The sequence below is a fragment of the Crocodylus siamensis genome, chromosome 3 (genome assembly GCF_052110815.1).
Source record: "Crocodylus siamensis isolate JL-2025a chromosome 3, ASM5211081v1, whole genome shotgun sequence".
NCBI classification, from domain to species: Eukaryota; Metazoa; Chordata; order Crocodylia; family Crocodylidae; genus Crocodylus; species Crocodylus siamensis.
This window is the reverse complement of record NC_143397.1, coordinates 115,767,564-115,793,609: the sequence shown is the minus strand read 5'-3', so window position 1 is coordinate 115,793,609 and position 26,046 is coordinate 115,767,564. Positions and strand designations below refer to the sequence as shown.

At 44.4% G+C, this 26,046-nt stretch overlaps 1 protein-coding gene across 2 annotated transcripts in view; it reads right to left on the bottom strand.

Annotated features, from left to right (window-relative positions):
• Positions 1-26,046, bottom strand: part of ZCCHC7 (zinc finger CCHC-type containing 7) — a 194,276-nt gene that overhangs the window by 50,519 nt on the left and 117,711 nt on the right. For both annotated transcript variants that reach the window (XM_090039057.1, XM_090039058.1), the window contains exons 3-5: positions 22,171-22,214; positions 19,817-19,939; positions 18,132-18,302 (exon numbers count right to left, since the gene is read on the bottom strand). In XM_090039057.1, coding sequence (XP_089895183.1) covers positions 18,132-18,302; positions 19,817-19,939; positions 22,171-22,214 — 338 coding nt within the window. The remainder of the gene's footprint in view (positions 1-18,131; positions 18,303-19,816; positions 19,940-22,170; positions 22,215-26,046) is intronic.

Sequence of the window (26,046 nt, the reverse complement as noted above, 5' to 3'; positions counted from 1 at the left end):
ATCATGTCCCCTCCTAAGTGGTTTTTCTGCAACCTGAGCATGCTTAGTTCCTTCAGCCTCTCCTCATATGACCTACTTTCCAAGACCCTGATCATCTTTGCTGCCCACTTTTGGGCCCCCTGTAACTTTTCCATGTCCTTTTAAAAATGAGAAGCCCCAAAATGCACAGTACTCCAGATGAGACCTATGCAGCGATGAGCAGAATGGCACTATCGTCTCCCATGTCTTGCACCTAGTGTTTCTATTGATGCATTCCAAAACCTCATTTGCCTCTTGTGCAGCTGCATCATGATGCAGACTGAGTCTGTAATCTACCAAGACTCCCAAGTCCTTTTCCATGGAGCTGCCATCCAGTCAGGGTCACCCATTTTATATTTGTGTTTCTGATTATTCCTCCCATAGTGTAGAACCTTGCATTTGTCTGCATTGAACTTCATCCTGTTAGCTATAGCTCAGTTTGCCAAACAGTTCTGAACTGCACTCATGTTTTGCACTTCATCATACAACATGTTTGCAGTCCTTTCCAGTTCCATGTCATCTGCAAACTTGCTCAAGAAGCTTTCTATGCCAGTATCCAAATCAAACATGTTGAACAGCACCAAGCCCAGGACAGATCCTTGCGGGACTTCACTCGAAACCTCCTGCCATTCTGACATGGATCCGTTACTACTGGGCCAGTTAACTATCCACCTTGTAGAAGTTTTATCCAGTCCATATTTCTCCAATTTGTTTATGAGAAGGTCATGTGCAGCAACCTTATCAAAAGCCTTGCTGAAGTCCAGGGATGCAGTTCATAGCTGCGTTGGTCTAATGACACAGGCAGACAAAGTTCTTTGGGTAAATCTGGTATCTTTCACTAGACCAACTCAGATAATTGGAAAAAAAATTATTTGCAAGCTTTTGGGTACAAATACCCTTTGTTAGGCTGAGGAAGCATCTGCAGTTGGTCTGTGCTGCAGATGCTTCCTCACCCTGATGAAGGGTATTGGTACCTTAAAGCTTGCAAAGAAAATTTTTTCCAACTATTTGAGTTGGTCTAATAAAAGATTTACCCAAAGAACCTTGTTTGCTGAAGTCCAGACACAGTATATCCATAGCATTCCCTTCATCCACCCAAGCAGTTACTTTGTCAAAGGAGTTCAAGTTAATCTGACATGATTTGTTTTTCATTAGTCCATGTTGGCTGCTTGTGATGAGCCTTTCCTCTTCCAGATGCTTGCAAATGACTTTCCTTTGAATACAGGAGGTAGTCTGACTTAGTGTTTTGAATTACAACATTTCTCAATTACAACGTTTGTTCACCAGAGCGTCCCAAGGGATGACGAGGTCGAACGGTCACAAACTCCTGCAAGACCGTTTCAGGCTGGACATAAGGAAGAATTTCTTTACTGTCCGAGCCCCCAAGGTCTGGAACAGTCTGCCAGCGGAGGTGGTTCAGGCACCTACATTGAACACCTTCAAGAGTAAATTGGATGCTTATCTTGCTGGGATCCTATGACCCCAGCTGACTTCCTGCCCTTTGGGCAGGGGGCTGGACTCGATGATCTCCCGAGGTCCCTTCCAGCCCTAATGTCTATGAAATCTACGAAATCACAAATTGACACCATTTCAACTTTATGACGTCAGATTTGACTTTACAACGTTTGATCCGATGTGACGCCATACCAGCGAACAAGTTAGCTGCGTCACTCATCTCCCTGGAGAACATCTCTCCAAACTTCCTTGGACACTTTAAGAAAGCAGCCAAGACTCCAGAAAAACCTGCAACCAGGACTCCTGAGAAGACTCCAGCCAAGAACCCTTCAAAAAGTCCAACCAAGAACCTTTCAAAAAGTCCAGCAAAGTCATCTCAAAGAAGTCCTTTGAAGTCAATATGATTGCTATTTACAATATAAATACATTGATGTAGCTATATTACTCATCTATAATTGATAGAGTACAAAATTCTGGGGTATTTTTAGTGAAAACAGGGTGTCAAGCCCTGAGTCAGGAACCAATCCCCCATTTATAACATTGTTTCTTATGAGAAAATTGGTTCTGAGTTACAATGTTTCGACTTAAGATGCAGTTTTCAGGAACCAATTGTGTCGTAAGTCCACAGACTGTCTGTATGCTCCAGTAACTTCCCAAGTATTGAGGTGAGGCTAGCCAGTCTGTAGATCCCTGGGTCCTCCTTTCTGCCTTTTTAAAGAGGGGCACTACACTGGCCTTTTCCAGTCCTCTGCTACCTGGCCCATCTCCCATGACTTCATGAATATTACTGTCAAGGACTCTGAGATCTCCTGTGCAAGTTCTTTAGTATCCTGAAATGAAGTTCACCCAGCCCTGATAGCCTAAATTCATCCAGACCCATCAAAAGCTCTCTGACTGTCTCTTTTGTTATCTCCTTCCTCAGCTTGTCCCTTCCTTATCCAGAAAATCCTTATTAGGTGTCTTACCTGAAGCCATCAAGTTGCTACCTAACACTGGTGTGATTTACCAGTAGAAAAAATTAACTTTGTTTGCTTATCGCAGCAATATTTAACCATAAGTTTCTATGGCAAGATGCATGATGGTATATATTATAGTAACTGGACAAACAGAATACCTTATACCAATGGTGTTCAACCTCTGGCCCACAGGTCAGATCCAGCCCATAGAACTGTGTTATCCAGCCTGGACACCTCTCCCCACTTCCACAAAGCTGCCAGTGGGAAGCAGTAGCAATTAATGCTGCTACCACTCCCTTGTTGTCAAATTTCCAAACCCCGTGGGTCAAATGACATGGGCCCATGTACTGGATTGTGTTGGCACATGAAGCTGGGCCAGCAGGCCCACTTCAGTGTTTGCAGGGTGGGGCAGCATGCCTGATTTGACACAGAGTTGGAAATGGGGCCAATCTGGTGCATACAAGGACAAGGCTGGGGCAGTGAGCCCACTATGGCACACATGGAGCCATGGCTGGGCAGCAGGACTGAACCAGTGTGGTCAGGGTTGGGTCTGAGGCAGTAGGCCCTATCTGATGTACACAGGGCTAAGGTCCAACTCTGTGTACCAGATGTGGCTTGTAAAGTGACCCCACATGCTTACCTGGCCCACAGCCTGGAATGGTTGGGCAATACTACCTCACACTAAATCAGAGGCTAGTACACAGTGCACATGCTCACTTTCTCAATGTCATTATTTTAAATTTTATCTCCTTGGTCCTTTTAACTGCAAAAAGCAAGGAACATGCATCAGATCAGAAAGTTGTTTTTCTAAGCAAAATATATGCAGGGAAAAGCTTTATCATTTCAAATGCTTCATAAATTGTTTCTCCCACTATGAACAAAGACTTTAAAATTTATCTCCTAACTGTGTTACTTTGCATGGCAAAGCTGAACAAAACCATGCAGACATGCATACCCTCTGCAACTTGAACATAAAACTACATCAGAGGGAGCAGAGTGGAAATCAGCTCAACTTTCTGGCTTGATATGTTTGTGTCAAAACAATTACAGAGCAGAACAGCAAAATAAAGAATTTAGTTGCATCATGTGGCACTACAGTGTACATCCATTCATTACTGTACCTACGTTACAGAGAATCCCCTAACACAGTGAGGGCCAATCTTTTTGACAGGCGCGTCACAAATTAGCCTTGCATCCTCCTGACGTACCATTCTAATCCCCTTCCTCTGCCTGATTTGATCTACTTTCTGCCTCCTGCCCTATCTGCTGCTTTGCTGCCTGTCTCTCCCAGTCAGCTGTGTGCCAGACAAAAACTGCTCATGCCACTTGTGGCACATGTACTACAGATGGGCCATCCCTACCCAAAACAGTTACTTTAGAGAGTTTCCATGCTGAGAGATACTTTAAAAATAAATATTTCCATGCTATCTTGATGATAGATTTTTTTCAGAGATGGAAACTTCTAAAAAATTTCATACAGTTGAAGACTGGGAATGTAATGTAATTCAGCATAAGTGGACTGCATAATAAGTTAATTGATATATTAAAAAAAGTTGTCATGGTGCCTTTATACGAGGGGTACATCATGGCTTTAAGAACAACTTTAATTCCTTTGCCTCTTAATTTCTGAGTGGCAGTGTGGGGGGGAGGGTGTGTGTGTAATATTATGAGTTTTTAAAAAAGGGAAAAATACAATAAATTACATTGTTTGACATTATGGTGACACCCTCTGACTTATCAGCAAGGTTAGAGCCTCTAACTCAGGGATGGGCAATTATTTCAGGCGGAAGGCCACTCACTGAGTTTTGGCAAGCCATCAAGGGCTGCATAACAGGCAGCCAGGGTCAGGTGAATATTAATTTTATACAGTTTTTAGGGGCCCTGCAGGCCGAATAGAATGGCCTGGTGGGCCGCATCCTGCCCCTGGGCTGCATTTTGCCCACTGCTACTCAAAATCCTCCCGAGAAGCCTTTGCCACCTAAGGTAACACTAGAGCTGTAAAATGTGGTCATGTTCTAGGCGAATCAATTTAGAAAAGGTAGATGTTCTTTGCAAGGCGGTTTGCAAATATCTGGTGATAGCTGAGGTATAGAGACACTCAAGAGTCCCGAGTTTTATTCCAGGCTTTGGGAGAGAGTATACTTTATTAGGCACTGACTCTTACATCTCCTTCCCTCTAGCGTGTATTCCTGTTCTGGCCATCTTGCTCCTCATGACAGTCCATTTTATTCACCCAGGTCATCTCTGTCTCCCTGTATCAGACTTCTCATCTCAGTTCCCTCCTAGAGACCTCTCATTCCAGTCCCTGTCTCTGCTAAGTGTCCCTAGCCTTGTTTACCACTTTCCAGCCACATTACTGTTCTTGCTTCATTCTTAGTCCATGCTGGCTTGGTTTGCCCCAACCTGGCTCCTTGTCTATCTGTCTCTTCCACATCAAGCCACAAGGTATCCTCTGACCTATGGCTTTCTCTCTTGTCATTACGGCCCAGGAGAATTCCTCCTCAGATTCCTCATCCAATCTTAAAGTCTTGAACAGTTGACTCCTTGCCCCATTCTTTTTGCCCAGCCAGTTCCAGTTCTCCCTGTGCACCTGTGCTCTTTGTTACAGCATCATTCTTCCTTCCTCACTGACCCTGGTTCCCTGTCAGTCTCTTGCCCAAGCTATCTTAATTTCCCTCCCCTTCCCTGCCCCTACTTCCTTGTTCCAATCTACTTTCCCCCTTGTTTAGCACCCTGGCTCGAGTCTCCTGAATTTGATTCAGGAAACTTCTTTCTCTGGCCTGCCTGGTCCACCTGAGAAAAGCCCCTTTGATCAAAAGGCCCTAGAAGAAAGAGGCTCCATGGCTTCATTCCAAATGTCCAGACATGGACCTGGTACAGCTCAGAGCAACCAAGCACTGTAAACCGTGTCCCCCCTGCTCCCCACCCCCCTCAAGAAATGACTCAACCATTTTGATGGGTTTTGGAAAAGTTCAGCTAATCAGGATTAGGCAGCTACAATACATGGAAAAATCACATTCTCGTAAAGTTATAAGCCGGTGAAAACTAAATAGGCAATTCCCTTAATTTAATTCAGAGTGCTCCGCAACATCTTTAGCAAAAGGAATTCCGAGTCTCCCATGGTTCCATCAGTTCTTTTGACTAGCTTTTCCTTTATTTAGTGCAGACTTCAAACTTGAATAACTTGGACAGGATTCTTTTCTGTTGCTGTACCAACCTGGTACTTTAAAAGAGCCTTGTTCATTAATTATACCCATGTTAAAGCTTTTCCCACTATTAGAGTAGTGTAAATGAGTTTTGGTATAAGTGAGCATTTGGCTTCTTATTCTGTAGCATCAACATTCATACCTAGTTAAAATAAGATAATTCAGGTTCTTACAGTTCTTTGCGTTACTTTTTAACACTGAAATAGGTATTAAGCACTATGTATAGCTTAAGGTTATATTGTGGCAACCTTCTCAAGGTCTATTCCAAGGGTGGGTTAAAACACAGCTCACGGGCTGGATTTGGCCCACCAGGCTGTGCTATCTGGCCCACAGGGTCCCTCTAAAATTTAGAAAATTATTACCTGCTGGTGGCTGCCTCTCTAAAAGCTGATGAGGTGCCAGTGGCAGGACCCAGCAGTGGCAGCACAAAGGCCCGCCCAGCCTCTCCCACCCCTAACTCCCAACTAGAAGCTTCTGCCTAGGAGAGACTTTTGGCTTGGTGACCATGGGGCTGTTCTCCCACCATCCCTCTGTCCAAGAGTGGAAACTCAGATAAGAATGGGCAACCAGGGGTGGGGCACCTGTCAACAGGCAGGACTACCCTTGCAGCCCTCAACAGCTTACCAAAACTTGTTAAGCGGCCCTACAGCTGAAATAGTTGCCCACCCTTGGTCTACTCTGTCAGTACCTCTTTGAAGGAAGCTAAATGCTGTGCTTTCATCGCTGCCCCTGGATGCAGACTGCTACCAGCTGAGTAGCTTGTGGGACCACTAGCAAGGGTCCCACACAAAGCATAGCACCCTTTTTAGGGTAAGTGGTTACAGCTTCTGGGCCCACAGTCCTGGCAGGCAATGAATCTCTTTCTACCAGCCAACAACTCAACATCAAAGGAAGCAGCACAGCTAAGCTCTCTGTTGTTAGACTGCTGAACAGAATGTAGCTGTCATCCTCCTGCAGGAAACACACTGCGAATCAACTGACAGACTAGAACTGCAAGGCTTTAGTTTGGCTGCCTTCACCCTCAGCAAGACCTAAAGCCTTGCAGCTTTCGTTAACTGAGTAGTACCAAGTTGCTTCCTCACTAGATGACAACAACATTAAGTGGCTCATGATCAAGATCAGTGGCATGTTTTCATTGTCAATATTTACAAGCCTCCAGGAATTCCCTATCTTGTGCCCAGCTGCCACCAATTCAACACCCATGTGTTGTAACTGGTGATTTCAACTCACAAGACACAGATTGGGGCTGTAAAAACAAACCTTTATGGGGATTTCTTGGCCAACCAGGCATCAACAAACAACTTGTACCTGCTATTTGACTCCAAAGAACCTGACAGCTTTGAATCAAGAAGACGACAGACAACTACCAACCCTGACCTGGCTTTCAGGGTCAGGGTTGGTAGTAAATGTCAGCCTACCAAATGAGTGCTGGAGAAGTTTCCATGGTGACCACATCGGTCATTGCTAATCATACATCTAAGTTTTGTAGCCCCAGTGAACAGCAGACCATCATTGAGGTAGAATTTTCACAGAGCCAAGTGGGAAAAATTCAAAACAGATACAAACTTTGTTGCCAAATCATTGCCAAAACTATGGAATACAGATTTGAATGCTTCTTACACTGCATTTTGTGATGTCATTCTTAGATGTGCCAAAAATAGTATCCCCAGAGGGTACAGGAAAAATTATATCCCTGGCTGGGATGCTGAATGCCAACAGCTGTATGAAAGTTTCATCTCAGCCAAGCCAGAGCAAGCCAACAATGATGCACAGAGCTCATCAACCATACAGACAAAGTCAGAAAAGCCTGATGGGAAGAAATATTGGAGTCAATTAACTTCTCAAAATCCAGGCAGAAGGCTTGGCACAAGATAAATCAGCTCACAGGAAAGAAACAAACTGTAAGCAAGTGTGAAGTCAAAGTTGATGCCATTGCAGCTCAACTTGTGCACAATGGCCACTACAGGGCTACCCTTGTAACCCGACAAGGAATTCACTAGGCAGATAAAGAAAGAAGTTAAACAACTCTGAAAGACTCACATTTGGAAAACAGCCACAGTCGTTGCAATCCTAACGCCTAACAAACCCAAGGATGATGCAAAGAGCTATAGACTAATCTCCCTCCTGTACATTCCACTCAAGCTACTGGAACACCTCATTCTACCCCATAATTGATTCAGAGCTGCCTAAGGAGCTGGCTGGTTTTAGACATCGAAGGTCAACAGTGGAGCAGGTAACCCCTTACTCAAGAAATTGAAGAGAGCTTTGAGGCTGGAGAGGAGGTTGGTTCTGTCCTGGTGGACCTCACTGCTGCATACAACACTGTCTGGCTCCATGGTCTCTACTACAAGCTCCTTCAAATGATACCTTGCAACACAATCGTCAGCTTTATTATGCTCATGCTTCAGAACTGCAGTTTCACTCTCAAGACCATCAATGGACAGGAAAACCTCCCTAGAAGTTGTAAGAATGGTGTCCCACAAGGCTTGGTACTTTCTCCACTGCTTTTCAACGTGTATATTGTCAACCTGCCTGACACCCAGTCCAAGAAGTATGATTATGCCGCTGACCTGGCTATCACTAAACCTAGCACTCAGTGGGAAAGCACTGAATCCACTTTGACATCAGACATGAACTGCCTTGCCGACTACTTCCTTAAATGGCATCTCCAGCTCAGCCTTGCTAAAACATTGGCAACAGTCTTTCACCTAAATAATAACCAAGCGACAAAGAAATAAAAGTAAAGATTGGAGACCAGACACTTGAACATTGTTACATTGTTACTAGGCGTGTCAATTAATTGCAGTTAATGCACATGATTAACACATTAATTGCTTCTTGCATTAATTTTTTTTAATGCATTAATCATGCATGTGGCTTTGGAGCCTGCACTCATGTTCTGGTCCACCACTGTCACTGCTGCCTCTGGGTGGCTCCAGCAGGGAGGAGGGGGGTGGGGGTGGGGGTGGCACAGACACAGACACAGGAGCGGCCGCAGTCTGCATACAGCCAGGAGTGCAGTGCGGCAGCACGTAGAGCAGCGCCCAGCAGTTAAGTCTGTGGAGGGAAGGGTTGTGGGGGTGAGAATGGGTGAGGGAAGCAGATTGAGGCCCCCACTGTGAGGAAGGGAGTGAGGCAGAGGTGAATGGGGCCCTGAGGTTAGGACAGGTCATGGGATGGAGCTGTGGGTGGCTTTTCTAGGGGCATGGCACACAGCCTTAGCCTGCAGCGGGCAGCCTGCCTTCACTCCATGCACAAAGCCAGAGGGCACATGCCTCCCTATCTCCCCCAGGGGTACACGTGGTGGTGGGGAGCCGTGCCCCCAGATGAGCCACCCACAGGTCTGTCCCACATCCTGCCCTGGCCCCAGGGCACCATTCATCCTGGCCCCAGGGCCCCACTCACCCCAACCCCTGTTCCAATTCCTCCCTTCCCCTGGGGGCCTTGATCTCCCCTCCTTACTCTACAGACCTACTTGCTGGGCACAGCTCTAAACGCTGCCAGGCTGTGTTCCTGGCCAGGTGCAGGGTGCATCGCGTCATGTCTGTCCGTCCGTGTGTGTGTCCCAGCCCTGCTGCTGCCCCTTACTCCTGATCCACAGTACCCGCCATCCTGCCAGGGCATGTGGGGACCCCCTCCACCCCCCCCCCCACACATGCACCCCAACCATACAAAGTGCCTGCATAATTTTGAGCTTTTCTATGTATAATATTGAACTTTTAGCCTTGTGATTAAAATCACGATTAATTGCAACCAATCTTTTTAATTGTGCAACTAACCATGATAAAATTTCTAATATTTTGACAGCCATAATAGTTACTTATTTAGGAGTTGAGCTAGCCCCAACCCTTACCTACTGCCAGCATCTGGAACGGGTCCAGGATAAAGTTAACAGGAGAGCAGCTCTTATCTGTCACTGTGGTGGCACCACCTGGGCTGCAAGTTTCCAAACACTTCACACCTCTGCTTTGACACCTGCATATGCTCCTAATGAGTACTGTGCACCAGTATGGGGCCAGAGCACACATGCTAAGTTAGTGGTTTCCAGCCTTAACAGCATCATGAGGACCATTACCGGATACCTTATATTAACTCTAGTTGACTGCTTACCAGTCCTCTCAGACATTCTCCCCCCTGACATCCGGATATAGTATTTTTTCCACACTGTGTAGTGTTAACAAATTTTTTTTTTTATGAAGATGTTACCATATAAGCCTAGAATTCACTCACAATCAATTATTCCAACCATTATAGAAGTTGGATCAATTTTTATGCTTCTAAGAGAAGCCTGCCAAAGTCTGTTTCAGAACAATGTCACTATATTTATTTTGAACTCCTCTTCTTGTATCTCCTTGCTTTCACTTGCAAAACATGTATGCAAAATAGGAAGTATATTTTGCTTTAGTATCTTCACAGTTAGTTCTGAGAGTGACAAGCTCTTGAAAAAGACTTTAAATGGACACAAGATACTCTTTTCCTTTTGCTTAATATCTTTATACCTTGATACAGCTGCCTCGCTACTTATTGTAAATAGGTCTAGAATCTCCTCTTTGCTTATGGCGTACTTTGTCTTTTTATCTTGGTTTGTATTTCTACTTAGACACACATCTGACTTTTCACTGTTTGCTAATGGTTCTACTTGGAAGGTAACATTCCAACAAACTTGTGAGTATATTGTATTCCTTGAAAAACAAAAACAATTTTCTTAAAACAACCTTGCTTTGACAAGTTATAATGCTAATCATTTGGTTTCATTCTGGGTAGTCAAATCCCAAGCTGACAAAGAGGAGTTGTGGAAAGATCTCACCAAGATACACAGGTGGGCAAAAAAACGGGAGATGAACTTCAATGTCAAAAAGTACAAGGGAGTGAACCAAGGGAAAAATAACCTCACCTATATGTATACACAAGTGCTGGGTTGTGAACTAGCTCTTATGACTCAGGAAAGAGATCTTGGAGTCATTGTAGACCAGATGTGGACAATTATTTTGGCTGGAGGGCCACTTAATGAGTTTTGGTGAGCTGTCGAAGGCTGCAAGAGTAGCCCCACCCTTTGACAGGTGCCCCATCTCCAGGTTGCCATCTTGGGACCAGAAAAAACCCAAATCATATACTAAAATCAAATACCTACTATAACATACTGTAATTTTCTTACAAAAAATATTTTTGTCATGATTTGTATTTGTGTACTGTATACAGAGGTGATTGCACAGTAACTCAAAATTAGTCTCACTCTTTGTCCCGGGGGCCGAGGTAACAAGGGACACTTACTGGGAGCCCAGGACAGGAGAGACGCAGAGATGGAGGGAGAGCCCGCGCAGCTCGTTAGCCGACTCTACGTACAGCTGCGGCCAGCAGCTGACGGTGATGTCATATGTCGGCCGGCAGATTTAAAAATGGCGGCTGCTGCTCCGGAGGGGATGGAGAGCCTGGGGATCAAGCGGCGATTAGGGTCAGCGACAGCGTGGGATCCCCAAGACAGGCAACGCCGAGCTGACGTGCTGGAGGGAGCAACGACCCAGAAGGGAAGCCCAACGCTGGGGACGCCGGCGGGTCGACTCAGAAGCGACGGATTGGGTGAGCGACTGAAGATCGGGACGACCCAGGAGGATTCAGAGGACCCTGAAGTAAGTTCCGAGACGGTGGGTGCGGGCTCCGCCGAAGAGAGGCGAAGGACCAAGGACCACCTGGCTGGAGGGAGATCAGGGCAGGATCGCCGCCAAGACCAGTGGACATTGATTAAAGGAACATGAGCGGGGCAGCTAGAGAGCAATTAAGGGGAATCCCTTCCCCCTCCCATTCAGGCCAATAGGGATCTGGTGGAGGGTCAGCAAGGCAGTTAGGACGTCAGTAACTCCAAGTGGGGAGTGTCACACCGGGAGAAGGGCTTGTGGCGTGGGTCTATAGAAGGTGCGACTGAGGCACCGGTGCAGGCTACGGTAAAGGGGTCGACATTAAGGTCGGAGTGTCCCACGGATTGTAGGATCGAGGACAAAATCTGTGTTAGAAGCCTGCAGAAGCAGCACGGAGCAGGCACAGGGAAGTGGAGCCCATAGGTGGCGTGAGGCCAGGGTGTAGAGGTGGCGGAGCCCTGTGTGCAACCAGTGGGCCAAGCCCAGGCCACCGACGGACCCGTGAACTAGCCCTGCCCCACTGGAAAAACAACAAGTCGTGGCAGGCGAGAGCGGGGTTGGTGATGCAGGAGAACCAACACCCAAGGTAACAAACAGGTCCGGATGGGGAGTAGCCACCAACCAGGTGGGCAGAGCTCTCAGGAGCGATGCAAGAAGGCCCGTCGGGGACACTCTTATATACTGTGAGGTGTGGCTGTGTGCATATCAAACAGATATTACTTTAATTTTGCAGGTCTACAATATGATCTTCATATTGCAGGTAGTTCATTTTATACAGAAAATATGCTTTTTCCAAATCACAAAAGATTTCAGAATTCTTGAAATTTTTAATTGCTTTGTTTAACTCCTCACATCCTACTTTGCACTCCTACTAAGGTTTTCTGCATTATTTTACCCACCAATAGTCAGTGTTGAGAAAAAAATTCTGCCAGTAACACCTACTGCTTTTGGTGTTTAAGAAAAACGCAGACTGTTTTTCAAGCCCAGAAACATCTTTCTATTAAAGGTTATATAGCCTCTAAAATCCACACAACATGATGACATATGCATGTCTTCACTGCATTTCTGCCTAGCTACAAAACGTATGGAAAAAGCTTCCTTTGCTGTGCTGCTCACCTTGGAGGGAAAAAACCCTAATACAAAAAAAATCCCCAGTAGGGCAGAGGCAGGCATTTATTTTGGGCGGAGAGCTGCTTATCAAGTTTTGGCAGGTTTTCAAGGGTTGCATAGGCAGCCCTGCCCCTTGACAGGTGCTCTGCCCCCTGGTCGCCATCTTGGGACTGGAACTGCTCCTAACATTTGCCACCAGAAGTCCCTCCCCTTGCTTCTGGAAGTACTCCTTTGGGGAAGAGGTTTGCCATCTCAGAACAGGGGAAAAAAAATAAATTACACACTAAAAATCAAACACCCATAATAATATATTTTAATTAAAAAATAGATTTTTGTCTTGATTTGTGTGTGTTTATGCTTTATATGTAGAAGTGGTTGCATAATAGCACAACACTTGTCTTACTCTTGTATACTGTGTGGGGCGTGCAAGGGTGTTGGGAGTATGGATGGATAGGTGTGGGGTTTGAGGGGAGCTGTGGGTATGTGTGTGGATGTGGGTATGGGGGATTTGTGGGGATCTGTGTGTGGGTATGGTATTTGTGGGGTGTGTCATTGTGTGTGGGGGACAGTATGGCTGTCAGGCTTGCAGGAAGGTTTTGAGGGCATGTGTGGGGTGTGTATGGGAGCTCCCCATGCATGCTCCTGAGTTGGTCAGCACCTGCCCCTGCCTGCTCACTTCCACCTCCCTCCTGCCTCCAATTTCCCCACTTTTATTGCCTGCCAGCTGCTTCTGCACTATGCAGCTCCTGGCTGCATGACCATGACAGCAAGACTCAGCAGGAGCAGAGCTGGCCCGGCCCCAAGGACTGGAGCGATTGCCGGTGGTTTTCCCCTGCCTCCCTGCCCCTTCTTACTCGAGTTTCCCACTTTGGTGCAGGCACGAACAGCCCTGTGGTCCCAGGCCAGTAGCCTCTGCTAGGCAGGGGCTTCCGGTTGGGGGGTGGGCAGGCCTTGCAGCTACAGGGATCTGGTGTGGCTTCGCCTGGGACCTACCACTCCCATCTCCTGGCAGTCAAAGGAAGATAAATATTAATTTTCTAAAGTTTTTTTAGAGGCCCTGCAGGCTGGATATAATTGCCTGGTGGGCCATATTTTGCCTACCCCTACACTAGGGTAAAAGAGCGAACAGCATGTCTTTGACAAACTTCTCTTGAAGTGCGACTGCTGAAGAAAGCATTTTTTGTACTCATGTCTGACAATGAAGACTTCAGGGTCAAAGTGGAACAGTCAGAAGGTACTTTGGAAACAGACAGACACTTGTTAAAATTTCAGGAAAAAAATATTTAGGTGAGGCACAGCAGTTGAGATCTGTTCCAAGTATGTTTTCTTTCTTGTCATGGTACACTGGCAACATAATACAACGTAGAGCAGGATAGCAGAATAGCAGTTCTAGCCGGTGGCTGGACTCCATTTCCCCAGCAGCCTCTGTCTGTGTCTCTGCGGCTGGTTTTCACAGAGACCCCAAGAGGGATGAGGCCGTGACAGCATGGAACTGGGATTTCCATGGACACTGGCCCAAGCAGTGCTGGCAGGGTGCCCAGCTGGGTGGCGAGCTGCTTCAGGGATTTTACGGCCGTGACAGTGTGGTCTGGAGCTGGGGCAGAGCCGTGATCCACTGCCTGTATACAGCGGATTGCGGCTATGCCCTGGCTCCACACCATGTTGTCATCACCACAAAATCCTAGACACAGCCCCAGAGCAGCTCCCTGCCCAGCCATGTGTGCTGCCAGCGCTGCTTGGGCTGGTCTCTGTGGAAACCCCAGCCCTATGCTGTCATGGCCCCAACCTTCCTGGGGTCTCCATGGAAACCAGACACAGTGACGTGGGCAGGGGCTGCTGGGAAACAAGAGTCCACCACAGGCCAGACACTGCCTGCACCTGATGTAGGGGGATGGAAAGGCTTAATTGGCAGTGGATATCCACTGCACATCTCAATTTGCAGAAGTAGTGTTGATCTTCTAAGTGACCACAGTGCATTTCTGAACATCAGTGGTGAAAATGAAGGGCAGTGACGAGTGAATTTAGTTTGGTCCTGACTAATATCTTGTGAGGATTAAGACAAAGATGTCAATAGGTCTCAGATAAGTAATGTTTGTCTCCTTATGCTATACCACTTTTTTGACATTTGAAACTTGCAAGACAGCAGGATTGTTTAGTTCCTTGATAAAATTTCTCCTGCACTATATATAGCATCCTTGTACACGTGGAGGGGGCCATACAATTCATCTCATCACCATCATCTTTTTTTTCATACCCCATATATAAAAATGGGGTTACTGATTGTGATATAAATCCAACCTCGCACATAAGAACAGATTTTATTTACATAAATAAAAAGTAGGCAAAAATAAGATGTTTTATTTAAATTAGTTATTTTAAACCTCTTTCTTTTAAAGTTACTACTATTTTACTGTTTACAAGCATACATTCAGCTCTATTTGCACAGGAAAGAAAAGTGCATTATTTCCTTTTTTCATACCCCAGTACATTTGTTGCATGAAATGACCGTGATTCGCTCTCTATACCAAACCAAGGTGTGGTTTATCTCAGGGGCAGGCAAAATATGGCCCAAGGGCTGGATCTGTCCCACCAGGCCATTCTACCCAGACTGCGGGGCCCCTAAAAAATTTAGAAAATTAACATTTATCTGCTCCTGGCTGCCTGTCAAAGATGACACAGGGGCACAGGGGGAACCGGCAGCAGGACCCACTAGCACAGCCCTGCCCCATTTGCCTGCTGTCCTGCACGCACACTGCTCCAGCACCATGTGGCTCCTGGCTGCATCGCCAGCCCATGGGAGGACGGGGTTGCGCCAGTACCCTGGGGCCAGGAGTGGAGAGAGTGTCTGTAGGGTGAGTCCCACACATATACCCTGCCGTACACATGCACCCAAAACCCCTCTCACACTGCCATATACACAGATCTCCCACACCCACATCCCCTCACACATCCCAGCCATCCTCCCTACACAAACCCCACATCCCACACATCTACAGACACACCCACACCCTCTCCCACACTTTTCCTCATCTTCCAAGTCAGTGAAACAGAATCCTAGTGAGAACCTGTAACTATCATGCTTTAATCAGCCAAAAGGGTCATCAATGTGCAGGGATCCTGGTCTTCCCTGATCAAAAAAAAAAAATCAAAAAAAAAATCACAAGTTCTCTGATAAAACCCCCAAAATCTGTGATTAAAATGAAAGGCCCCTCACTCTGCCCCCCCTCACCACAGCCTCCCCAGTCCTGCTGGTGCCCCTTACTCCCCTCCAAAGCCCCCTGGACCCTGCTAGTGCCTCACTCCCCCCACTGCTCGTGCCCCTGACTCTGCCCCACAGCCCTGCTAGTACCCCTTACTCCCCACCCACAGCTCCCTGCCCTCCACCAGCCCTGCTAGAGGGGAGCCCTGGCAGCTGGGGACGTGGGACCAGGGACCCGGGTCTACAGCCCCCTGCCCATGTCAGGAAGTGGCAGCTGCTGCAGCAGATCACAGCCTGGCTCCTCCCTGCTGTCTGCCTGCTCTGGGCTTGGGTGGGGGAGAAGATCCCTGCCACTATGTGCACTCCCAGGGGGCAGGGGGACCCGGGCTCCCCAGATCTGTGTGGGAGGGAACAGGCTGCCCACTGCAGGCCTGGGTTTGTACCCTGCTGCCCTCCTCCAGGACCTCCGTAGCCTAGTGAGTGCAACTCGGGGCTTCAGGGCACAGCAGGGACGTACAGAGATCTCTTTGCGGCTGCACACTTTGTGCTGCCCAAGCAACTGTCCCCTGCCTGTGTGGCAACAGTGGGGCCGGCAGCATAGGGTTGTGCCCTTTACTGCTGCTGCATATGCAGGGGACACATTGCTAAGGCAGTGTGGAGCCTGCAGTGGCCCTGTTGTTCCCTGCAGCATTGGGCTGCACCCACCAGGCTGAAGAGGCCCTGAGGGAAAGCAGCAGGGTGGGAGCCTAAGCCCACAGCCTGTGCTACCCTACGCACAGATCTGGGGGGCATGGGCTCCCCCTGCTCCCTTCTTCCCCCCACCATAAGAGTGTGTGCAGTGGCAGGGAGCTGGGCGTACCTTCCCTCAATCAGCATGGGGAAAAAAACTCATCTCACATTCACGTACAAGGAAGCCTAATTAAATACAATGTCTATCATAAAGCTACTGCCAAAAGCTCTGTTTACGAAAACCATCTATGGAATTGATTAAAATGCAGCCAATACTGTGCATGACTATAATACACATGGTCCATATTGGACAAATGTGTTGATGGGAACATACCACACGGATAGGTAAGTGCAACCCACCTGAATAAAATACGCGCTAGTGCCCATTGCAGGCAGTTGCATCCAACACCGATTCTTTTTCAAGTCATGGTGAGCCACTACACTGAATACATTTCAGCTTCCTCTTCACTCCCATGGCTGAGCGGTGCCTTTCTTTCCCATTTGGAATGATGCCTATTTCTTCACCAGACAAATATCAGCAAACAGGACCCCAACCAGTTCATCCAGAATCCTTCTGTCATCCCCCCCCCTCAGCCTACTGCATATGGATTACTGTGGCCTTGACATCCATGAAGTGGAGCCAGACCAGGATGCCCTGTGCCTCATCTGCATATCAATTTTTGGAGCATCCCAGGACTTGTGACAAGAACAACCAGTTCCAATCATGAGTTGGGGGTTAATTAACACATGGATCCTGTGTGTGTGTGGGGGGGGGCGGGTATTTGGAGTACACACAAATACAGAGAAATGCTGAGCTAATTAGATTCTAATAATTAGATTCAATACCTGGAAAATTAGAATAAATTAATATGTTTTTCATACAGTAAAAGCTCCAGTAACTGGCATCTTACAAGTCGACGTGCTCAATTAACCGGCATGCTGGCTTGTAAGATAAAGTAAAACCAGAAACGCCCACTGTGGCACTTGTGGTTTCTCTGAGCCCCTATGGCTGGGGACAAAGCAGCCTGAGCTGCAGAGCCCCCACGGCCTGAGAGCATAACAGGCTGTGCGGGGCCTGCATCCCTGACCCGTGGGGCCCGCAGGGCCTGCGGGAGGGGTGGCGGGACACCTCAGATGCGGTGGGGGTACCGGCGGCCCGGGCCGCTCAATTAACCGGCATATTTTGTTATCTGGCATTCCCCATTCCCAGGGGAATGCCAGATAACAGAGCTTTTACTGTATATAGAGTGTAATTACTGGGTGGTCATCTTACATTTAGGGCCATCTTATGTTTGAGTAAATACAGTAAATTTTCAACTCTTGATATCAAAAGTAACGAGTAAAATAAAGACATACCATCTCACTATATACACTGCAAAAGGCTCACTGATACTTTCATCTTTACTATGCTTGTTCAGCAACTACTAATGGAACAAAAAAAATCTAAGTGAGCATGTAACAACCATACAAACATGACCAGACCACAGCCAACAGCAGGGCTTAAAGGTCACAGTTTGCTCAAATCTGAACTAATTCCTCATGTAAATTATGATGCTATATACTTAACTATTACACAATTATTTGTATATACATGCATGTATGTTAATATGTAAAAAGGTAAAAAATGGATGCTGGCTGTTAGAACACTAAGTTTTGACATCCTTAACCTATAGCATCTGGAATGAGCTCAGGCTTATAAAAGTTTATCCTCTACATCTCTGTTTTAGTTAATCTATACGGTACAAATCTACCCTGCCCTCTGCCATTCATAAGAATTGCCAAGGGAGGCACACATAGGCAAATCTTTACGCAACATCATACTCACATCAGCGTAATGGCCTTTCATATCACAGCGATTACAACGCTTACTCCAATAAGCCCTCTCAAGGCACTCCTTAGAGTAGTGTCCAGGCAAACAGCAATTTAAACAAAACCGTGCTGGGCAGGTGTTTTGCAAGTGACCTCTCTCTGAGCAGAGGCAACAAGGAGGCATTTTCTAAGGAGAAATATGGACAGAAGAATCTTAGGCAGAAATTTTATAATGATTACAACAACTTAAATCACCTTAACAAGTGAAACAAACCAAAAAGTTGGAAGAGGGGAAACTCCACAAATAATAATGCATGTAATGTAATACATGCAATATATACCCCCCCCCAACTGTAAATTGCAAGTTTAGTACCTTTCATTAAGACATTCTGGTGATATCACAAAAAATGGAGACTAAAAGCTACAGCTACAATTCCAAATACAGCACTTTTCTGAACAAGATTTTGTGCTTTCTGGGCTGGGGACCACATTTTTGTTATGTATCAAAAAATACTGTATACACTTATATTGTTCCCTGAATAAATCCAAGATTGATCAATCAACATCTTTTTTTTTTTTATCACTTAAACAATGTACGTGCAAATTTTGGATACAATTTGTATGAAAGATGCGATACCAAACTCAAATTGGATTATATTTCGTTTTTTAAAAAGAGAGTTTTAAAAATGCAAAAGCTATATGTCAATGACACACTGTATTATCTGCAATGCAATGAACAGCAATATTTCATTGATATTATGTATGCTGTTGAAGTAGATGTATATATCTTATGATTCACGTATATGATTATATGTACATTTACGGAGTTACAAAAATAAATTATCAAAAGTCTACTCCGAGGCTCTGGCTGTGTCTCTTTAAACCAATTTCCCCAATGACTGAATCTGTCGTCATTCCAGGGGCTTAAATGGCAGTTGGGAGGGATGAAGCCACAAACTCAGTCACTGAGAAATTGGCTTCACATAGGCACATCCTTAAGCTTAGAATAGGGAACAGCCTTGGTACGTGTGAGGTCTGTAAAGTGCGTGGAGCTTTTGCAGTCTCTCATGCTGGGAATGGTAAATTCAGGCTCAGCAGACACTACCATAAATTCTGAATATTTACAAAATAGTTAAAAAAGTCCTGAAGATGAATGGGTCAGGTAAAAGCTCTCTCATATTTTCTGGTTTAAATGTGAGCAGGTTTAAGGTGATGTTTAATTTCAAATTTTCTCTGCAAAGGAAGGTAAATAATATTTAAAGCTACTTTTTCCAGGGCAGTTTCCAAAGTCTCTAAGTATTCTTGTTTCTTTCATTTGCCATGGATTGTTCCTCTTTCTTTTGGTTCCTTTTCTTCAAAATTTCTTACAACATAAAACAATATTTCGCAGTTACAACTGTTTTATGACAAGGACACTGTGACCTTGCACTGTGCTTATCTTTATTTTTATCTCTATTCACTGGCAGTTTTTTTCCTTCATACAAAATTCACAACCCTTAACATCACAAATAAAAGTGTTTATTGTTATAAAAGTAAATGTATGTCTTCTAAAATGCTTAATTACCACATTTCAACCTAGAACTAATTGTAGGCTCTAAAGATAAACCCTTGATATGAGGGGTTTACTAGAAATCCAAGAGTTAATTGGCAATCAAAGAACTAGCAGCTGAGTTTGCCAAGTAATCAAAATGTGCCATTTACCTTTGGAGTAGGGCAGTTTTTGGACAAATGGCCCTGTTTATTGCAATTTCTACAGGTAACATTTTTGTCTGTCGCGTAGTATCTGTTGTTACGTCTCAGAGATGGATAGTTACAGATCTGTGCCTAGGGAAAAAAAAAGAAAAAAGGATGTGTTTATTATTTGAGCTTTTGTATGTTAGCCCTTACTGAACTGGAGTTCTGTAAGTGTCAATGCTGGCATGCTTAGTTTGAAACCTAGTATATCTAGTCATCAACCATTCAGTTTTGAAGTGGATAATTCTATTCTCTTAAACTTTGACCTACATGATACTAAATAACTGATTTATAATGAGACATTTTTTGGTTAAATAAAGTCAATCATTGTGAAGGCTTGCCTTTCTTTCAGCATCTCAGTCCAGTTCAATAGGCTTCACCCTTTCAGGATAATTTAGAGTTTTTCCTAAATTGCAAGTTCAGGCAACATTAATTGCAAACACAGGTTACCATACATCAAAGGAAACTACAGCTTGTTAGAAGAAATATAATGCTTTGAGCAGATGAATCAAACCTACATTTTGTAGTGAGCCTGCAAAAGCCCTGTGACCTCATATGAAATCTTCAGAGAAACTCCCCTCTGTAGTACAAGTAAATATCTGTTTGGTTTTAAAACAGGATTTTGAGCAAACAACTAGGATTGGTGCAGAGGACCAACTGTCCCACACTAGGCAGAAGTCATCCAATTATGGAAACATTAGTGAACACTCGCATGAGACAGCAGAAATTGGCCCTTACCCTTCAAGAAGCTCTATAACATACTCTTGGCCTCTGGAGCATCTTCTGCAAGTGCTGCAGGTGATTGCCAAATTCTGTTCTGCCTGCAGAAGTGCAAGCAAGCTGAAGACCCACAGTCAGTTTTGTGGAGATATCTAAGCTGAAAGAGCAGTAGAAAATATCCTAAGAACCTCTCTTTAGCAGTTTGGGGATATGTTTCTGAGATGAGAAACAAAGTTATCACAGGAAGTCTTAGCTGCCAGGAAATATTCATCAGCACTAGAGGCAGCAGGGGAAGAGAGGACCTAGGTTCAGTGCCATGGCAGTCATGAAGAAGTATCTACTTATCTTCATTCTTTTCCAGGACTGCTTCAGGAAGGGTGTCTGCTTTGGCAAATGAACTTCTCCCTCCCTCAGAAGCTTTCAACTGCTGCTGTGGTAGCAAAGATCTGTCAAAGCCTGAATAGAACACGCTAAAAGTCGCACATGAAAATTACAGCTTCAAGAGGCCTAACAGAGATGTGGCACTCGTGTCACTCTGATTTCACTTGATCTATATTTCTCAGATGAAGCTACAAACTTCACTTTCATCCAGTGGTGATGCACTGGGGGTGCAAAGTGGTGCCGCTTAGGTGACAGGCAGGGGGGGACAAGAGGGAGCGCTGGTGCCCCCCCTCCAAGCGCCAGCTGGGGAGTGGGAGTGCTCTGGCTGCTTAATGATCAGCTGCAGGGGGACTCCTCCTCCATTGGTGATTGGTCACCCTGCCCCCCCCGCCCCAGTTAGTGAGACTGGTCGCGGCCTGGTCACTGGGGGGGCACATGCCCCCCCCCTCAAACTAAGGTGGCACCAGTTGCCGATGCTTTCATTCATGCTGTTGCAGCAACAAAGAGGGGGAAGGATAGAAAAGTCTGGAAGTGCTGTGGTGTGTTGCAAGAAGGAACATGACTTGAAACAAGAGCAGAAGAAATATACGTTGGAGTTACCTTAGGAAGCAGTTACTCTTGGAGGTAATAGTTGTCAGCTGTTTTTGAAACATCAATTAAGCCCCCGAAACACAGCTATTTTTAAATTTAAGGCTTCTGCTAATTTCTAGAATCCCAATGCCCAAAGCAGAGGGAGCATATTAGTTAAGAGACCTACTTCTAACTCAGTGATATCTTTAAACAAAATAATTCATTCTGATTACACATTTTCTCTTTTTATTGCTAAAAATATCTGCAGGAAATAAAAAATATTATTTTTAAGAGTTCTTCTACACTTGCTGGAAACTCTGCATCTGACATCATCTGTTCCTGACATCAGAGTTGGATGCTGCAAGAAGTGATTATTATGTTAATAAAGAATTATTACTTCAAATTTTAATAATTTCAAGAAGCAGGGACAGATATATTCCTAAAAAGCAATGACTTTCTTTTCATTTAACCTTTCGTATAAATAAAGACTGGAGAGAGACATACACACAGAAACACTTGACACTTGAATTTTTTTTCCAAGTGTATTTTTCAGTGAAGGATTGTAGATCTATTATAAATACTTCAGTTAAGAAGGTTATGCCCCTTCAGAAAATGAATAATACACAAAACAAGTTGGTAGGCTACATTACCTCCAAATCTTTGTCACTGATGGACCAGTTTACTCCACTTTCTCCTGCAAAACAGATAAATACATAAATATATTGATGTGCTAAACTTATTTTCTCAATTCAACCACAGGGTTTCTATATATAATCAGTGCAAGGGAGGAGATTAGACCTGATTGTAGAAACACATTATATGGAATGCTCATTTCAGTAAAGCACATTATCAATCCATTTGATACAATTTAACCCACCATAAAACTAACACATGCCCACAGTCATGTGTGTGTTTTATTCAAACCCAAAGTCATTTGGCATGAATACATAATGAGAAACCAGAAATGTGGAAATACTGAATTTGTGCATTAATATAAATGTAACTGTGCTCTGTCACAGCACAAGAAGAGCCACAACCTTTGGAAAGTCCCTGGCTAGTCTAACCGACCTCTGGCAGCTTGGGACATATAAAGCTGATACAACACAAAAATATCATTTTTCTCTTTTATGAAGCTGTGAGCAGTTGCTACTCTAGCACACCATCCCTTGCTTGTTGCCTGGCAGAACAAAATGCAATACCTAATTCACAAGCTAAGATTCCAAGCTCTTTGGGCCAATTAATCTTTTTCATTGTATACCCACACATTTTGTAACAGTCGAATGTTTCCAGTGAGGGGAGTTATTCTGAAACTAAAACAATTATATTAGAAGAACTGCTGTTGTAAATAGTTATACGAGTCTAAGGTCACCATGAACTACCATCGTTTGCTCCCCTTTTTTTGTATAAGGAGATAGCAGTATAATGATCTTTTCATACTGTTAAAATTGAATCCACACTAAAGGAATTGCTCACTTTAACTATATTAGAATCTCAAAGATGGGCTCACTTGTGTGTGTACAGAAATCTTTTGTATTTATAGAGCATCTAAGACAGCGAGGCCCCCCCCCCCCCATCTCAGTCAAGATGACTAGTTGTAACAATACTCAAAAACATCATCATCATGATCACAGGATGTCTGTAAATGCAGGGGGGACTTGACTTGATAGGCCAAGGGGCCTTTTCCAGTCCAGTGTTTGTGTTTCTAAGCAATAAACAAAAAATGAGGTATATACAGAATTTCAACCATCTTTGACTGCAGCATTCCAGTCCATTAACAGGGAAATAAGGGGTTTCAATTGCTAATTCTACATATTCTTGTGACTAACAGAAGTTTGTCCTAAACCCTGCCCCACCCAAAAGTTGACAAACATATATAATATAAAATCTAGATACAGAGAAGTCATTCACAGACACCCACAGATGAATACTCTGACCTTAACTTGTGCTATAATTTTCCATTTGTAATATAGGAAACATAGCATATTCCCGCACTGACACCTGCACATGCCCAGAAGAGGCAACACTTTGCTTCAAGCCGGCTCGCCCGATGTCTGTAAAGATGGAATGTTTTAATGGGGGCTTTTTTGGTGCTTTTATCTAATCGTTGACTGAAATTAGCTATTAGCTAAAAGCACCAAAAAGCCGTGCTGAAGCGCCTGATCTTTACAGATCCTACAGAACTGGGTTAAAGTAACGTGCTGCTGCTTCTGGTAAAGTATGTTTTTTTGTTTTTTTTAATGTCTGCAAGCAGCCTCTGTTTTCAAGTCAGGGTTTATGTAGTGTGCTATGCATAAGTCATGGGGCCACGTGCTGAAAAGGAGAAAGCAAAACACTGAATAGTTGCTCAATAAATGATCATCATCCATTCTGGGCACCCAACAGAGGCAGGAATCCTGTGCTAAAAATAATATATGATAACCACAAATAGGCCAAATCAGGTGGCTTTCTCCTTCATACAACTTGACAGGTGGTCACTGGGAACATAACAGAGACAGTTCTCGCTGGTTTCAGAACTGATGTCTAGAGATGCATTTACACCATGGCTTTCAGCTGCAAATGCAGAAAAAAGTCCTACTCAGTTCTAGCCTGAAACGCACACAGTGCAGATGTAATCTTTGGAAAACGTCAACTGCTAGAATTGAAGAATTCTTTGCTGAGCATATACTATACCCTAGTTAGGCTTTCATGGAAGTTGTGAAAAGCAGAGTCGTGGCACAAAAGCCACCCGCTTCCGTATCTCAAGCATGTACTCTAAAGCATGGATGGCACTAGAGCTTTTCAAAGGAAGGTTAAAAGAATTAAAAATGTATAAAACGATGCACTTTCCCCTATCTTTGTACTTAGAAACAACTGAATCGTCTTGGCAGAAATTTTCCAAAAAAATTAGCCTGAAGTCAACACCAGACTATAAAAGTCACCTAAATCAGGGAACTTTTGTGACCTGTAAGATGGATACAGCCTGCAGAGCTGTGGGAGTTTGGTGACATTTCAACAGTGGGAGGCCTTTATCTGTGCAGCAGGAAGAAGCCATGGCAGGGTGTCTCTACCAATCAGTAATGAGGGGTGGGGCCAACAGAAAAACCCATGAAAACAGCCCTTTCTGCTGCAAGCAAACCAGTAAAATGGCTCCATCTTGCTGCAAATTACATAAGCCCCTATTTATAAGTATTGTTCTCCATGTATAAAACACAATCCTAATTATGGATTTAGTCCTGCAAGATACTGAATGCTCTGGTCTCAATCTAGCAAATTTCTCAAACATCTGCTTAACTTCAGGCATTTGAGTACTTCCATTTGTCCTGGCTGTAGAATTTGAGAACTTGACATGGATCCTAATTCCAGAACTGTGCTTCAGAATCTCAGCCCTCATATAAGAAATGTATCTTAGTCCCTACACTTCTACAGAGAAACTTGAATATAAATCTGTGTGTGTTCACCTATTACATGCATACACACACTACATATAGATACACACACATATCATATTTTCTCACATTTAACATGCTCCTGAATACAATATACTCCTAGGTTTTGACATGCAAAATTAAGAAAAAAAGATTTTCCCAACATTATGGTGGCAGAGAACAGACACAGCTAATCTTCAGCTGAGTCACCCTGTCTTTCCTGCTTAACTAAAATCTTGCCTGAAGATCCATCTCCATGGATGGACCTACGATTTTGAAAGAGCTGAAGAGCTGTGAAACAGGAGAAGACACCAGGTACTCTAGCATCCTGCAAAACTGCCCTAAGAAACTTTAGCCTGGTTAGTGGAAGATTAAGACCATCATTTAGACCTCTGGAGCCATAAGCTATTAAAACAACAAGACATTGAGTTGTTTGAAGTTCTGGTCCAGTATCACTAACCACTTCACCCCTGATCATTCTGCAAAATCAAGCCATCTCCTCCTGGAGCCAATCCCCTCAAGTTCCGCTACCTACTGGTCAAATTCTAGCTATAGAAGCCAACTTCTAAGATACAGTAACAGGAATCCCTGGCATTTCAGAAAGTGAAACTGAAAGGATCAGAAAACAAAAGCTATATTGAGTGTTATTCCAATAAAATCATCCCTCACTAAATTAAATCGCTACAGATTTACCAGGTGAAGTGTTGCAGAAATTAGGTCCAGTTTATTACATGGCCTTGATTTTATTAACATTTCTTGATAATGAAAAAAAATGTTAACAAAACCAAAGCCTACTGCAGTCTGTGTTAAACTAGAACCAATTTCTGGACCAAATTAAAGCATGTTTCCTTTTTCTGGATGTGTATTTTAACTAATTACAACTGGACAGGCACCTCACTGGGGTCACTTGATCCCAGTTGTCTTCCTGTCTAGAGCCTTTGGAGGGGGTGGGAGGGGGCAGGACCTTATGATCTGTGAGGTACCTTCCAGACCCTAACAATCTATGAATAATTTGGATTCAAGTTAAATTCCTGGTGTTTTGTTTTTGTGATTATGCAAAAAAGTTTACAGTATTTTGAGGCAGGGAATATATCATTATTGGCTGGCATATTCACTATATTA